This window comes from Dipodomys spectabilis, unplaced genomic scaffold (genome assembly GCF_019054845.1).
Source record: "Dipodomys spectabilis isolate Male_0828 unplaced genomic scaffold, ASM1905484v1 ptg000132l, whole genome shotgun sequence".
Taxonomy (NCBI): domain Eukaryota; kingdom Metazoa; phylum Chordata; class Mammalia; order Rodentia; family Heteromyidae; genus Dipodomys; species Dipodomys spectabilis.
In genome coordinates this window covers 2380336-2397772 of record NW_024870809.1, presented here as the reverse complement: position 1 = coordinate 2397772, position 17437 = coordinate 2380336, and the positions used below count along the sequence as shown (strand labels likewise).

The window sequence follows — 17437 nt, the reverse complement described above, 5'->3', positions numbered from 1 at the left end:
CTGTTGAAGAATCCTAACAGCCAAATCTTCTGAACCTTAACCCACTGCTGGAATCATCTCTGAGACCTCTTCCATCTGAGAATTACCAGGTCTGCCAACACTTTCACTCCAGTCTACAGTGAGGGGATGTCAATCAAGCTGTAGAAAGTTCATACCTTCTAGACTTAAAATCTTCAAGCTGGGCAGCTAGACAGGAATATTAAGATTTCTGTCCTCAGGGAAGATTCAGAGAGACAAGAAGGGTAAAAACTCAGATATGCTCAGCCAGAATTATCCAATAGCATTTTCAAGGTCTCCTCAGAGAAAAACCCAATTAAATCCATGTAAGTAGTCCACATATTTAGATGAGCTGTGGATAAAGGCAAGCCTTTTCTCTTTATATCAAAATAGAGCAACTCTGATAGAATACTCTAAGATTATTGTTTCCATACCAGTATTATTAAGCAGTTTCACCAGTTATTTTAATGAGTGTAATATTGGGAGTGTGAAAAATAAAGTTTTATTTACTTTTCTTAAGGTTAAGAAGTTCTGATATAACCTGTTTGGGAGGGAGCTGCTTGCTGTGCCAGAGGACAGAGCAAGGTGGCAATTGCCAAAGTAAAACTTTTCTGTTACCTTGCTTGTGCCCTACTGATTTTGCTCCAAGAGTGATTTTTTTGCATCAGATTTTTAAAAGACTCCCAGTGTATTTAAGACAGATTAAGTGACTGTGGAATGACTCGAGGGCAATAGAAACCAATCAGAAGTAGGTATCAATTAATCTTGAGGGATGACGGAGGTGCATGTTAAGTACCATGGAAATCTCACTGGTCGGGCCCATTTTCCCACTCTGGCAACAGAGGTTGATACCACTGCAGACAAGTATTCTAACCTATATATGTATGTGGGCTTATTCCTGAGTCTTCTGGCTATTCTCCTTATCTTACTCTTCACAATGCTCCTTCGGCTCAAACATGTCATCTCGCCCATCACCACCGAGAGCACAGAAAGTGTTCCTCAATTCACAGATGTAGAGATGCAGAGTCGAATTCCCACTCCTTAAAGCCACAATGTAGGCAAGCTTTAATAGATCTCAGTGAACACTTAACCTGTTGGTGCCCAAGAAACTTTGCTTTCTTATATGAAGCTTCCAAAGGAATAACAAGCTGTTCATGTTTTCTTTGTGTTATTCTTCATTTTCATTATGCTTGTGGGACATGTAAGAGCTTTAAGACTTATTTTTTGAAGGGAATATGGGAAATGGCAGCTTGTTGGGAGGACAGGTTTCCATAGTAACCACAGAGCTCCTAGGCCATCAACAAAGCTCAGACCACAGAAATTCATATTCAGCTGTTGTGGAAAATACAAGATCCCTGGAAGCCTCAAGAACAAACAAAGAGAATTTGACATTGAAAGTTATGAGTGTTCCAAGAGGGGATTCCAAGGAAAAGACAAGTTTTATCACTTGAGCCCTAAAGAATAACTTCGGACTTAAAGTAGAGGTCTGCTAGATCATGTCAGTGATAAACAGAAGGAAAGACTAAACTGCCCCTCAAAAGGCAATTTGATTGTGTCAGTCCTTCAGGTTTGTCTCAAATGAAAGAAGAGATTTAAAGAATTTTTCCATTAAAGAGCAAGTCTTCAGAAAGAAATTTCTAGTAAATAAATTCATCTAGTGAGAAAAATGTGCATAGTATATCTGTTATTATTATTACTGGACTGTATAAAACAGATAATTGCAGATGTATTACTGAAATCTGGAACGATGAGTTGTCTTCAAATCAAGGAAAAATTAAGTCAAAGTGTTCTCGTAAAGAACTCTATATTATATATGCAGCTTCTTTGCCTTTTTCTCCCTCCCTATCTCACTCCAGACTATGTTGCATACAAATATAAACTTTGTTTAAAGCTGGCCTTGGCAAAGAAAACCCAAACGTGCTCTAAAGGAGAAATGACATAATCTTGGTATTCTGTCTGTCACTGAATGATTGTGGCTTTGGACAAAACATTCCAGCTTTCTGGGTCCCATGTTTTCCTGGCTGAAAAATGATCAGAGTGCTGTTCAGCCATCACCAGGCTCATTTTACATATGAATACAAGAAAAACAAAGACAGACAAAGGAGAAAGGACTAAATAAATCCAACGAATCCTTTTTGAGATCAGTGTCCTCAAATGTCACATTTGTCTTCCCAGACAATGTTCTTCCTTTCCTGATCCCTGCCAAAGGATGAAGTGTTTCACTTAACTATAGGAGAAATATATTCTGAAAACTTCTATCCTCATAAGTATCCCAGTATGTCAGTAGTGGAAAATTTGAGTTTTTTAAAATTAACTTTCCAAAAGGAAACCAAAGTATATGAGTTACCATTTACAAATCAAAAAACACAAAGCTGGTCATATTTTGCCACCAGAAAACTGTGGTGGTAAATATCTGTGAGAGATTTTACCTGCTCAAAAAAGTCAATCTAAAATATGATCATTAGGTTTCACAAAGCACTCCCTCAGGAAATTCAGTGGTGGTAACCGAGAAACAGAATTGATGTGAAGTTCATGCCATCTCCTCCAGACATGTACTTCTCCATAGTCTGTGACCAATTTAGATTGGCCCCTTTACTGTGATCTAAATCTAGCTTGGTAGTGAAATTCTCAAGTGCTTTCCACTTTTATACAGTCATTTGTCAATGATCCCTTCTCCAAGGGGCTGCAAAGTGTGAAATCCCCACAGGCAAAGCTAAATTTTGCAGCAAGGCTGACTCTGCCACACCTGTTACAACTGTGCAGTCAGAGATGGCAACCTCATTCTGCATCATTCTGAACAAATGAGCAAGTAGACTAAAACAGAGATATGCATACTACTCCCTTGGGGCTTATATTTTCCAAAATGCAAAGTGACTCATTACATCTTTATGGATTAAGTTGTATCTTTATTCAATTTCCAGAATCCACTTAAAATTTTAACTCTTGACAGCTACACATAGAATTCATCAAATGCTGGAGCTATACTTCAGAATCTAATGACACATATCTCCCCTCATTCCAAATTTGCCTTTTTATGCTCACAGTATTTGAATGCACTTTACAGTTGAGAAGTTAGTGGCTAGATAAATGAACAACTAGTAATACATTCAACAGCAGTAAATAGCAAGATAATCAGTGTACTATTGGTAAATCTGATGAAGACAAAGCCTACAGATCTATTCCCTATGCACCTGGCCTCCCCAACTCCAATTGCAGGAGATTAAAACTGCTTATAAGCACTGACTTAAATGAAGATTCTTAATTTATGATCAGGTTACTCACAGGGAAAATAATTACCCTCTTTCATCACAACTATCCCATGGGATCCAGATCTTTAGCATCAACCAAAGCACACAATACAGATTACACTAAAATAGCTAACCCCAATTTCCACTGGTAACATTAGAGATTCATTTAGGCAGAAGTGTAACTATGGTGACACATGTGATATTTAATCTTAAGGAAAATAAACTGAATGTTTTCATAATAGCAAACTTACTATAAAGAAATGAATTTCTAATTTATATTATATTGTATCACATAATTAATTAACAGACACTATTGCTCAGAGTCAGCTAAAGTATATAGTAGGTACAATATAAGTTTATTATTCTGTTCAAAATCCTCTACCAAATTCTCGTTCAATTTGTACGTTAGCTGATTATAAATAGGTAGGTGTAGGCATCCTCTGTTTCAACACAAAAAAAATATTCTTTACATGTCATTGAACCATATGACACTGATGTTTTTGTAACTCCAAAATCTCAAGTATCAGCAATTTTAAATAATTTGTCCTAACAAAAACTTATCCAGTGAACTCTTTAAATGATAAACTTTCAATAAGGTTTTAACATAACTTAAGTTCTAATACTATATGTTACATACATTTCAGAAACATGGGTTGTATAAAACAAGGTGTATCATAAAAAGCTTGTGTACCATATATTAGGTAGCAAATGTTAATTTAAACAAGGAAAGATGGGTTCATCTAGCCTAACTTTTCTATCCATGCCAAATCTGAAGCTTGGGACTAATAAGTGAGTTTGACCACTGCAGATCCTGTCATACTTTTAAGTAGGTATAATTGGGTGCATTTAGTGCATTTAAATGGTATATTTAGTTATACATTTTACTCACCTGAATTTATACAAAAGAATTTTTAGCAAAAATTAATAATTGTATGGAAGAAAAATGCATATCTTTTGTTTGATCTCATTTTATATTTGAAATGTATTCATATTGTATAAAAACTTAATGTTTGCATTAATACTTAGCATGTCATTTTGAGTTCTGAACAATAAATGCTGAATGTTTTCTTTTCTGATACCAAATATCTATTGTCTGATGAATGTAAAGAGCAGTACATTATTTTCTTCATCCCAGCATAAATTGTAACAACTATAAATTTGTGGGACTAATCATCTTGCAGTCTCATTATTTCCCCTATCTTCTAATATCCCAGGTTTTATTCTCTCCCCATTTGTAAAGTGATTAGTGCATTTGTTTTACTAGTTGTAAGCTGTATTAACCTATACAAACTGTCTATGGCCAAAGATGGTGACAGCCAAGGGAGAGTGAGATCAGATGTCTTAAGTGCCAAATAGCCTTTTCTCTTCTCCTGACTAGGATATTTTTAAATGCAACTTACATTTGGTGCTTTCCTCATTTGATCATCACAGCAATCGTATGAATAATAAATAGGATATGATGAACTCTGTTTTACAAAACAGAGCAAGAGCCCAGAGAGATTTGTGAGGCATTCAAAATTACACAGGACAGATTCAAAATTATACTGCAAGTCTTTGTACTTCTAGTTTAGTTCTCTTTTTTTTTACTATGTTTTGCTTTGGGAGCACAGAACATGTATTTCAAAGCCATCCTCACTGTAACACTCCCAGTATGCAAACAACAGTTGTGCTCTCTAGGTGATTACTTCCCTATGTCCAACAACTCAAATCAAATAAGAGTTGTGCCACCTCCTTCATTTTATAGATTTAGCAAGACAGCCTAACAGACTTGGGGGAAGTGTATACAAAGACAGCTCCTGCAGCTTTAATTTGCATGGATGAAAGGAAGAGGCAGAAGTATGGATGGATTGTCACCCATAGTGCAAATCCCAGTTCTGATACTTGATTTAATGTTCACACTTACTGTCATTCCTTCCTAAGCATAGTTGTTATCCCTCCTCTTCACCTCACAAATAACACCTTTTAGATGATAATAGTCTTCTTATTTTAAATTGTATAGTGATTTAAGTGAACACAGCAAATCCATTTGTATGATAAAAATAAATACTATGACATTAAAAAAGAAATAATTGCTGACTAGAGAATCTTCCTCTAGTCACATAGAATGAATCAAGTAATCAGAAGCATACATACTTCTGAAAAATTTATGCCTCCTAATAGTTACTACAGAGTTAAGCACAGACTGTAAAGTGCTGTAAAATGCCAACATGAAATTATGAGTGAAAGGATTGCAAACTTGAAGGATACACTCCTATACTTCTTTATTCTTACTTTGGGAATATGCCATTTTATAGAAGATAAAATTTAAAAATATGGAATACATGGGGAGGAGGAAAAGAAATGCTCACGATGGGTGTAAGTGAGGCTATTTTGAAGAATAAATTGAGCAATTTTACATATCCAACTCATGCTAACATCAAGTATTTATTGATTAAATCATATATAAACATAGAGGAGGAAAAGAGATTGTACAATGCACTGTGTTAGGGCTGGGAAGGTGGCTCCATGGTAGAGCACTTGCCTTGCATGCATGAGGCCGTGGGTTTGATTCCTCAGCACCACATAAGCAAAAAAGAAAAAAAAATGGAAGTGGTGCTGTGGCTCAAGTGATAGAGCGCTACCCTTGAGCTGAAGAGCTGAGGGACAGTGCCCAGGCCCAGAGTTCAGGCCCCATGACCGGACTAAAAACAAAAACAAAAACAAACAAAAACACCAATGCACTGTGTTAGGTTGCTGCCTGATCTGACCTAGAATGGCAGAGAAGATTTTCCTGAGGAAATGGTATCTAAACTAAAATCTAATTGATGAGCAAAGAAGAGAATAGGGCAAATATTCCATAGCAGAAACTGTATGAGTGGGTGTGCTGAAGTCAAAGTTGGCATGCTTGTAGAAAGACAGTGAATGAGAAGTCTCCATACATCCAGAAAAGTTGATAGGAGCTGCATCATGCAGGGCATTATGGTCAATACTATTAGACTTCTAGCTTTATTATAAGTATATAGAAGTGAACTCTAGATGCAGTGTAGAGGATGGATGGAAGAAAAGCAAAAGATGATACAGATAGATCAATTGAGGAGCTATAAAAGTGATTTAGGAGAAACATGTACTATCTTAAACTCACCATACATCAAGCGGTAGTGGATAGAGGTAAATAGAAGAAGTACATATCCTTGAAGTAGATTTATGAGAAAAAATAAAACTGGAGTATTTAGATGAAAACTCTGGCTCTGGGAGTCCTAATTGGACTAGCTTTAACCATCATTCCTATACACCAATTAAAAACAAACACTCGAGGGAAAAGATGACACTGTACAAAAGGAAATGTACTTATACCTGACTCATGTAAATGTAACCGCACTATATATCATTTCTATAAAAACAATAAAGTGAAATTTAAAATAATAAAAAAGAATAATTCAGGTAAGAAAAGAATTTTTAAAAAGGAAACAAGCACCAACAATTAGCAGAGAAAAGAGTTTTAATTGAATGCAGTCAGGTTGAGGAAACAAAGAGACTCAGTGACTCCAAGATTGTCTTCGGGTACTGACATAAATTTTAGAGGGAAACTTGAGGGCAGAAACTGAGAGGTATGCAAAAGTCACAGGTGTATTTTGTGGTCATATGTGCAAACTGCAGTCACAGGACTGGTTAAATGGGGCCATGTTATTATGTGTCATTAATTCTTGGCAGGCTGTCTGGTTCTTCCTGTATTCCAAGATGGCTGCAAAGTGACTGTTATATTGGTATGTGAAATTAGGTGGTTCTGGTCAAAGATGTTCACCAATTGATAATTATCCTAAGATGTTTGAATATCCTTATGTTAGGATTTTGGGTGACATCTGGTCCTGATAAGAAGATAAAACTATGGGGCTGGGAAGGTGTCTCAGTAGTCGAGCACTTGCCTTGCATGCTCGAAGCCCTGGGTTCGATTCCTCAGTACCACATAAGAAAAAAGCTGGAAGTGGCGCTGTGGCTCAAGTGGTAGAGTGCTAGCCTTGAGCTGAAGAGCTGAGGGACAGTGCCCAGGCCCAGAGTTCAAGCTCCACGACCGGAACCAAAAAAAAAAAGAAAAGAAAAGAAAAGAAGATAAAACTATCTGAGGGGCAGTTTATTTGTCATAAGATGCTTAACCATTAATCCTGACCTATCTGGACTCCCTGACTCAGGGACAAAAAGGTTAAAATGGCAACAAGGGCTAAAATGGAGTTAGATAGGACAGTGAACATGACCCTCTTTCAAATTTAGCACTACTTGGTGATGAAAGGGACATGGGGTAAGAAGAGATTAGAATGATTTACAGATTTCTGGTTCAGGCCTGGGTATGATGGCTATATTCACTGAAACAGAGATCGAGGGGAAAATCAGGTCAAGAAATAGATGGATTCATTTTTAGTTTGACACATCCAGATACAAAAGTTAAATAGACAACTGAATAATGAGCCTGGAACTCAGGAGAGAGGTTTGGACTGGAGACATGCATTTAGGAAATACTAATGAATGAAAATGCCCAGGGAGGGTTATTGATTTCACTGACAAATGAGTGACAATAATGCAACATAGAGTCTTAAGCCTAAATATACTTGTCCCTTGTATTTGGAGGTTTAGTCCCTTATTAGGCAGATTTGGAAAGACAATTAGGTTTTAGGATTCTCAAATTAAAGTGGATTGCTCAAGAGATACTTGGGAACAGGAGAGATAGAAGACTGAGTCATGGTAAAAATCCTTGGAGAAGAAGTAATACTCTAAGCTAGGAAACCAAATACGAACTTTACATAAGTATGAAGGTTAAAAGCAGCACCACACAAAAGAGGAAAGATTGGGCCATTAGAAGCTAGAAACTGGCAGTCTCTGGTGGCTTACACCTGTAATCCTAGCTACTCAAGAGATCTCAGGATCTCAGGAAAGTCTGTGAGACTCATGTCCAATAAATCACCAGAAAACCAGAAGTGGCGCTGTGGCTCAAATGGTAGAGACTAGCCTTGAGCTGAAGAGCTGAGTGACAGCACCCAGGCCCAGAGTTCAAGCCCTAAAATCGACAGAAAAGAGGAAAGAAAAAGAAATGTTTAAATGTTAATGTAGGGACTATTTACAATGAGGGAAACAGAATTAAGGGACAAAGAAGAAATGACAAATCATCCAGAGAGAACAGTAATAGGAGCTTTACCATTCCTAGCCTTCAAGTCTATAAGGTTAAAAACTGTTGACTGGAATCTGGAGTGTGCCTTGTAACCATGTAAAAAGAACTAAATGTGGCCTCAGTGAATGAAAAAAAGTAAGAAGTTGGACAGAGAGAAGACAAAATATAGAGCAAAAATAGTAAATTTGGTAAAAATAAAAACTTGGAGTCAAAGGCAAATAAAGAACTTTACTCCTAACCTTAAATTCTAAAATTTACTAGCTATGTACATGTCTAAGTTTTGTTTACCAATCTCATATAGATATAGGTGATGCAGAAATCTGCAAATTCTAACATTTATACACTAGAATTCACACATGTGGGTCAAGTATACTGTGGTGAATAAGTGGAATGGATTTCAAACCTTTGAAGGATTTCCACATTAAAGTGGTAAAGAAAACCTGTACACTTTCAACAAAACTAATACCAATGAATATAATATAATGGGAAAGAACTTGGGTTCATTGTGTTTCTAGTGACAAAGGTGTCTACCAAGTATAGCAGGTAAGGCCCAATTATTATTGAAACAGTTAAAATAGATACTGATAACTATTTATCAGAGATAATGATAATAACAATTATAAACGTATTTTGTCTCAAGCTCCATGCTTCCTATTCTATGTACATACTTAATTATATACATAGTAGGCATTACTATCAAACCCATTTTATCTATAAGATAATGAGGCAAAATAACTTTCCCTAAGTCATAGATCTAATAAATCACACAGAACTATCTACTGACGATTGATTTCAGAACATATATTCTACCATTAAGTTATACTGGATAGTAACCTCCATGCAAATGGACAATATATTGCTTAGTATCTTAAATCAAATGATTATTAGAATTTCTAATTCTGGCATTTTGTGTGTATGTGCATGTATAATTATGTATATGTATACACATGAGATATATCTCCACACATAAAACATATACATGTATTTTTTTTAATTTAATTTAATTTTATTTGAGAACATACTGTACAGAGGGGTTACAATTACATGGGCAGGATAATGCATACATTTCTTACCAAGCATTGCAGCCTCCTCCTTTGTTTACTCTTCACCTCCCTTCCCAGCCTCCCCCCTCCCCCCCACCCAATCATACCCCCCCTTCCTCCCCCCCCCCCACACCGACATTGTAAAGCTGGTTTTGACATGACATTTTGTACTTCTCATTGTTGCAACAGGTCCACCTGAATCCTTAAACGACTTGTTTGTCCCCATCTCCTCCACATGTTATACTGACATCAAATATAGTGAAAGCGGGGGTTATACTGTGGGGGAGGGACATACAAAGCAACAAAGGAATAATCTTATAAATGCGTTAGAAACACATACATATACATGTATTTAATATATCCATATATCTATTCATAAAAATGCATACGTGTGTGTGTGGGTATAAAAGTGATCAGTACCAAGAAAAAGCAATGATTCCTCTATTATAATTGGAGACTTCATCAGTATGTGACAAAAGTAATAGGTAGAAAATAAGAAGGATGGCTGAGAAGGTGGCTCAGCGGTACAGTGCTTGCCTTGCATGCATGAGGCCCTGGATTCAATTCCTCAGCACCACATAAGCAAAAAGAAAAAAGCCAGAAGTGGTGCTGTGGCTCAAGTGGCAGAGTGCTAGCCTTGAGCTGAAGAGCTGAGGGACAGCGCCCAGGCCTAGAGTTCAAGCCCCACAATAGACAAAAAAAAAGTTAAATAGAAGTATTGGAGATACGACTCAGTTGAAAGAGTACTAGACAATGAATAAAAGCATCAGGTACCAAGTTCAGTTCTGGTTTGGGGCCCCAAAAAAACCCATTAAATATATACAAGCTATCTAGTCCATGTAGGTATTTCCTTAAGATCAAAGAAAAATATGTCTATACAATGACTTATAAAAGAACATTTATAGAAACTGAAATTGTAATAATCTTAAACTGGAAAGAAGTCAACGTCTATCAAGAAGGGAATAGATAAGTTAGTAATAGAATATCTGAACAATGAAATACTGGTTGGTCAAATAAAAAAAGAAATATTTTATCAATATACACAACAACATTGATGAATATAAAAACCATTATGTTGAGTATAAGAAACCTGGCCAAAGAGAAAAGACCATCATGATTCCATCCATACAAAGCCATACAAATACTCAATTTACAGTGAGAGGAAACAGATCATTGATTACTTGGTGACACATCAAAGGGAGAGCTCAAAACACTACTTTGGGGGTGATAAACACATTCATTATTTTGACCATGAAGTTGATGGTATAATATATACAGAATGCATATAATTTATCAAACTATGGACTTTAAATATTGGAAGTTTTCTTCATATGTCTGGTGATCCTTGACTCATTTTCATATTGAAAAATGAGATGCTTGGCCATGTTCCTTGTATTTCTGCTGTTAGTTCCACCCATTTGGAGACAAAAACCACACTGGTACAACAGTAGGACAGTCTTTTTTTTGGACTGGAGCCAACCTGGTGTCTTGTAGATGTATAGATCTTAGAGTTTCAAAGTTATGTGTAGGTGTTTTCCTATTTAGCTCTCTCTTTCTTTGCTTGGAGAGGGATATTGTGGCTTTGGGGTCAAGATTATGTATACTTGTAACTTTTGAGACAATCTGGGTTTGGCTGATAAGTAGTCTGCTGCTTAGAGTTAACAAGATGGGCCCCTTGTACTCAATATAGTCAAATAGATCCAATTTTGTGGTCAAATATAGAACCAACTGTAAGTTGGGTCAGATATTAAATCATTAGGGATCAATGGGCTGGTACAGATGGAGAAGTGAAGGCTTAGGATTGGAGAGATATGAATTCAAGTTCAGAAGAGAACTTGGGTATAACGATAGTAGAGGGGTAAGAACACCTTAGGGGAGGGGTATATGTAGTAGTAGGAGAATAAAGACCTTGTTACTGAGTGTAAGAGGTAGATAAGAATTCGAAAAAAGGTTATGTGATTCTTTTGTAGGTTCTTCTCCCATGGTATAACCTCTGTTTTCACTGGATTTGAAGCTGGTGTTCTGCATCTTGTATATACATTTTGTAATTTGGGGAGGGGAAGGGATATTGCAGAACACTTAAATGAGGATGCAGGCTGACCCATTGTGATGACGAGATGTACAGGACACTGTATTGAAAATGAATGTTACAATGTGGGGGGGAACGTGTTGGGGAGGTGTGGAGGGAAGTGTGGTAGGGAAAATAAAGGAGGAGGTAACAATGCTTGTAATGACATGTATTCATTACCCTACTCATGTAACTGTAACCCTCTGTACAACATTTTTACAATTTAAAAAATGAATTAAAAAAAGAATGAGATGCTAAAAATGCTAAGGGAAAACTCAGTGTATGTGGATGTAGCTTGTTTATTTACAGGTGTCACCTCTGTTGATGAGTATGGTGGTTCATGCTTGTAATATTACCTATTTAGGAGGCTAAGATTGGAAAGATTAGGGTTTGAGGAAACCCATCTCATCCAGTGAAGAGTTATGTGCAGTGGTATATGTCTATAATACCAGCTATGCAAAATACCTGGGCAAAAAGTAAGACCCTATTTGGAAAATAAAGCAAAAAGTGCTGGAGGAAGCATGACTTAAGAGGTAAGCATGCATAGCAAGTTCACAGCATTGAGATCAAACCTGTACTGCAGAAGAAAAAGAGGAAGAGGAAGAGGAAGAGGAAGAGGAAGAGGAAGAAGAAGAAGAAGAAGAAGAAGAAGAAGAAGAAGAAGAAGAAGAAGAAGAAGAAGAAGAAGAAGAAGAAGAAGAAGAAGAAGAAGAAGAAGAAGAAGAAGAAGAGGAAGAAGAGAAGGATGAGGAGGAGGAGGGGGAGGAGGAGGAGGAGTGGGAGGAGGGGAAGGGGGGAGGGAGAGGGGGAGGGGGAGGGGGGGAGTAGGAGAATTTATAGCATGATTAATAAAGCTTTCCATCACCTTACTTACATTTCTTGATTTGCACAATATACTCCAATAGACAACTTTCTGCTCTCTGTGCTATTAAGTTTTTCCTACTTATGTATCCACAGTATATTGTCATTCACTCTTCAAAATTATTTGGTCTAGCCCCATTGAATAAGTTCATCACTTTCCCTAATTCTTCCTCCTGAAAACCAGTTAATTATTTCCTCTACATGACCTTAATGCTTACATTTTTGCATTAATGACTATACTGCAATAGTTCAATCATTTCATTCAATCTATTCATCTTCAGTGAATAACACAATACCTGTCACATAGTAGATATTCAATATACTGCATAAGTATCTGCATGGCTAAATATAACACTTTTACTTTCATACTTCACTTCTTCTAATTGTTACAGATGAATTTGCTAAAGGGAAAGGATTAATTCCATGATCTGTCTTACCTAGTATATTCCAACTGGATATAATTAATCCTAGTTACTATCTACTGGGTCCTAAAAGACAGATACAGAGAATATTTTAATTGCCATTACTTAAAGGTGGCTTTTATTAAGAAGATTGTTCCCTTATATAGCCTGAATGTGATACTATTTCCCTCCTCCCCTTGATGCTGAAGATGGAACTCAGGGCCTTGCACATGCTAGGAAAATACTCTACCACTGAGTAACATCCCCTGTGTTTTCACTATGCAATCCAACCTGGCACAGGCTTCAGTCCTCTTGTTTCTCCAGCTGAATTGCTGGGATTTCAGGTATGTACCACTACACCTGGCTCTTTATTATTTACATATTCATTAACTTACATTTTCTTAACTGTTCAGATTCTGGACATTTCCGATTTAGTACAGCATAAATGTGTGGAATTTTAGTTTACATTTAGAAGAAAAGTATAATCATAAAGAATTTGGAATATCACAATTACTTCCTCCTAGCATATGCTAGTACCCCTTTAAAATATTTTTGACTCACTAGTCAGAATTTAGGTTTAAATGACCCCATGTGCTTTCAGTCAAACTTTGTCATTGCTACATTTTATTAAACAGTCCATTTCACTTTTAAATTGCTTATATGCTATCACTATTGTAGAAATTTATGATGGGGGGCTGGGAAGATGGCTCAGTGGTAGAGTGCTTGCCTTGCAAGCATGAGGCCCTGGGTTGGATTCCTCAGCACCACATAAGCAGAAAAGCTGGAAGTAGTGGCTGTGGCTCAAGTGGTAGAGTGCTAGCCTTGAGCTGAAGAGCTGAGGGACAGCACCCAGGCCCAGAGGTCAGGTCCCACAACCAACACAAGAGGAAAAAAAGAAAAGAAAAGAAATTTGTAATAGAAATTAGTAAATAAACAAACAGTATTGTATTCAATTTTAAAAGTAGAAAGAATGGAAATACAATAAAAAAGTACCTTGCTTACATTCAAATACATATGATAATTAAGGGGAAATCACATGCAGAATTTTAAAAGCAAAGTTTAAATATACCAATGACTATTTCATCAAAATTTAATGGAAAAAAACCTTTTCTATGACAGCTATGCACATTTATATTGTATTCATGTATATAATCAATCACAACAATCCAGTTACATAGTAATGACTAATGTGATAATAATGAGTCTCCCAACCAAGGGCAATTGAATATGCATCAACTGCTTTTCATATGCAAATTTTATTACTAACGGAGCATTACTATTCTCTGATATTTCTACATAACACTATAATTAATAGAAGTATCCTGTAGAATAAAGGGAAGAAAGGATCCCAATGTTGCATTTTAAAATTTACAAAAGCAAACAATTCATATTTAAAGCAGCAGAAAACCTTCCTTACCTGAGCACTTAATTATGTTTTAAATGATAATTCAGCTAACAGATTTGTATCTAATGTCGAATTTGGCTACAATTTCTAAAGGGTAGCTGTGCAAAGGAATTGCCATTCAAAAAAGCATTTATGTGTCTGGATCAATGTTACCCCTATGAATCTTCTCACTCCTCCCTTCAAATTCCTACTTCCCTCACTTTTTTTTCTTTTTTCTTTTTGTCAGTGTGGCTTGAACTTAGGGCCTGGATGCTGTCCCTGAGCTCTTTTGCTCAAGGCTAGTGTTGTAGCACCTTGAGCCACTGCTCCACTTCTGATTTTCTGGTGGTTAACTGGAGATAAGAGTCTCGCAGACTTTCCTGCCTGGGCTGGCTTTGAATGGTGATCCTTAGATCTCAGCCTCTTGAGTAGCTAGTATTACACACTTGAGCCACCAGTGCCTGTCACCCACTTTTCTTAATTTTGAGGGTACGCATTGAAATTTTTACTGTATTGTGCATGGGTTCAAGTACATGTACATTCTGTATCCTTTCATGTGAAGTTATAAGGTCTTACCTTTCTACTTTGTCTAGTATAATTACATCAATAAGCAGGGTGGTTTACCTCTGAAGGGAAAATATAGATTTCTAGGCATTCTAGCAAAAGGGAAAAGGTGGCCTAGAATCCAATAGTCTTACTTATTTTTGTCTTTTATTTCCCTTAGCTGAGTTAGTCAATGATATTCACTTACATCTAAGTATTTAATCCCCTTATAAACACCCTGGAGAAAAATCAGACCAGATTCTATCCCTGCCCTCATGCAGCATATAAACTGGATGGGGATTCATGATGTAATGAGGAAGCATGAAAATATTCACAGTTCTCTTCACCTCTGGAATGGCATCCTTGCTCAGGTCAAAAACATTTAAGAACACCAGTGGCTCCTGCCTGTAATCTTAGCTACTCAGAAAGAAGGCTGAGATTTGAACATCATAGTTCAAAGCAAACCTAGGCAGGAAAATCTGGGTGACTCTTATCTCCAATTAACCATAAAAATAGTCGATCATATAAATATGTTAGAAACAATAGCAAGAAAGAAGAAACCACTTGTGTCCTTATCATGGGGTTCATTTCATTTAACATCTTGTTGTGATTTTTTTTTGTTGCTTTGTATGTCCCTCCCCCACGGTATAACCTCTGTTTTTCACTGTATTGGATGTTGGTATAATTTGGGGAGTGGAAGGGAAAAAACAGACTTTAAATAGGGATACAGGTTGACCCATTGCAAAAATGAGATGTACAAGACGCTATGTCGAAAAACAAACTTTACAATTTAGGTGGGGGGAGGGGCGAATGTAGTTGTGGATATGGGAGGGAAGGTATGGTAGGGGAAAAACAAAGGAGGAGGCAACAATGCTTGATAAGAAATGTATTCATTACCTTGCTCATGTGATTGGTAACCCCTCTGTACTATATTTTCACAATAACAAACTTATTTAAAAAAATAGTCAATCTGTGGCAGAGCACTAGCCTTGAGCACAAAAGCTTGTCCCTAATTTTCCCCATTTAACTGAAGGTCAATATCAGTAACCCTGAAGACACTGGAAGTTGGCTGAAGTGTCAGTCTTCTCATAGTATATGTGCACCATGCAATCTCTTTCTTTGCTATATTTCTTGCCTAATAAATTTTCTCATGTCAGATGCAAGGATCCAGGTTGAATAGCAGAGCTAACTTGCCTGTAACACCATGCTAGACCTCCTGCTTTTCTACAAATACATCACACTAGATAAACAATTTTTTTCCCTTCAGCTCCCCAAATTATACCAACATCAAATATAGTGAAAACAGGGGTTATACCGTGGGGAAAGGACATACAAAGCAACAAAAAAAAATCACGTGGTACCTTATAAATATGTTAGAAACAATAGCAAGAAAGAAAAAACCACTTGAGTCCTTATCTGAGGTTCATTTCACTTAACATCATCTTCTTTTTTTGCGGGGGGGGGGGGGGGGATCCGGTCGTGTGGCCTGAACGCTGTCCCTCAGCTCTTTAGCTCAAGGCTAGCGCTCTACCACTTGAACCACAGTGACACTTCCAGCTTTTTTCTTTTTGCTTATGTGGTGCTGAGGAATCGAACCCAGGACCTCAGGCATGCAAGGCAAGCACTCTACCACTGAGCCACCTTCCCAGCCCCACTTAACATCATCTTATCTGACCTTTTCTGCTTGTCTCAGATATATACTAGTTATTGACAATAAGGGAAACCATAGAACCTACGTTTCTTTGCGTCTGGGGATACAGGTTGACCCATTGCAGCAATGAAATGTACAAGACGCTATGTGGAAGAATGAACTTTACAATTTAGGGAGGGAGGGGGATGTAGTTGTGAAGATAGGGAAGGGATGGTAGGGGAAAAACAAAGGAGGAGGCAACAATGCTTGATAAGAAATGTACTCATTACCTTGCTCATGTGATTGTAACCCCTCAGTTCAGTAATTTCACAATAAAAAACTTATTTAAAAAAACACATCACACTAGAGATTGAACATACAGACAATAGCCAGATCATATGTGAAGATTCAACTGTGACTCACAACCATTCCAGGAAGCTAGTTTACTATCTACAAGTAAGATTTATAGCAAGTTAGAAACTATGTCTAACAACCAATCCAGGAAGCCTAACAATAATCTTAGTAACAATCAGCTGAAAACAGGAACAATAACCAAAAGCTTCCCTAGATTTGCCCCATTTCCAATTTAGAAACAACTGGAGAAAGCCAAATGTGTATCCTTAACCAGTCACATAGGATGTTCTATATGTGTGCACATCCAATCCACACAGCCTCCAATTGAAGATTATCTGAAACCATCCCTTGTTCCCCAAAGAAAGTTTCCTCATTGTACCTGACTTTGAATCTCTGTGAAATACAAATAATTATGGTTTTGGACTCCTGTCTCATAATGAAATCTAGAAAAAATACTCTCAGCTTGTTGTCATTTCAGTGGTTTTTTTCAACTGAAGGTTGAATCCAGGGCCTTGGGCATTCTAAGCAAATGCTCTACCACTTGAGCAATGCCTCCAGTGTTGGAAAAAGTCATGATCAATAGTCTTACAACAATTATGTTATGACACTCATTTGGGGCCCCACCAGCATTTCTGGTAGCTTACTGACCCATTCAATCACCTTCTCAGAAGCTAGCTGGGAGGCTCTTGATACCTGTCTATTCCCGGAAACTGATCCTTCCTCACTCTAGTCTCCAGTTTCTGGAAAACTACCCAAACCACTAATTGACAC

General features: G+C 37.1%; 1 protein-coding gene across 1 annotated transcript; it reads left to right on the top strand.

Annotated features, from left to right (window-relative positions):
* The first annotated feature begins 682 nt into the window (after positions 1–682).
* Positions 683–1423, top strand: Sertm2 (serine rich and transmembrane domain containing 2). The gene has a single exon (XM_042690096.1). It carries the CDS (start codon positions 770–772, stop codon positions 1040–1042), a length of 273 nt encoding a protein of 90 aa, XP_042546030.1. The 5' UTR covers positions 683–769; the 3' UTR covers positions 1043–1423.
* Positions 1424–17437: the final 16014 nt, after the last annotated feature.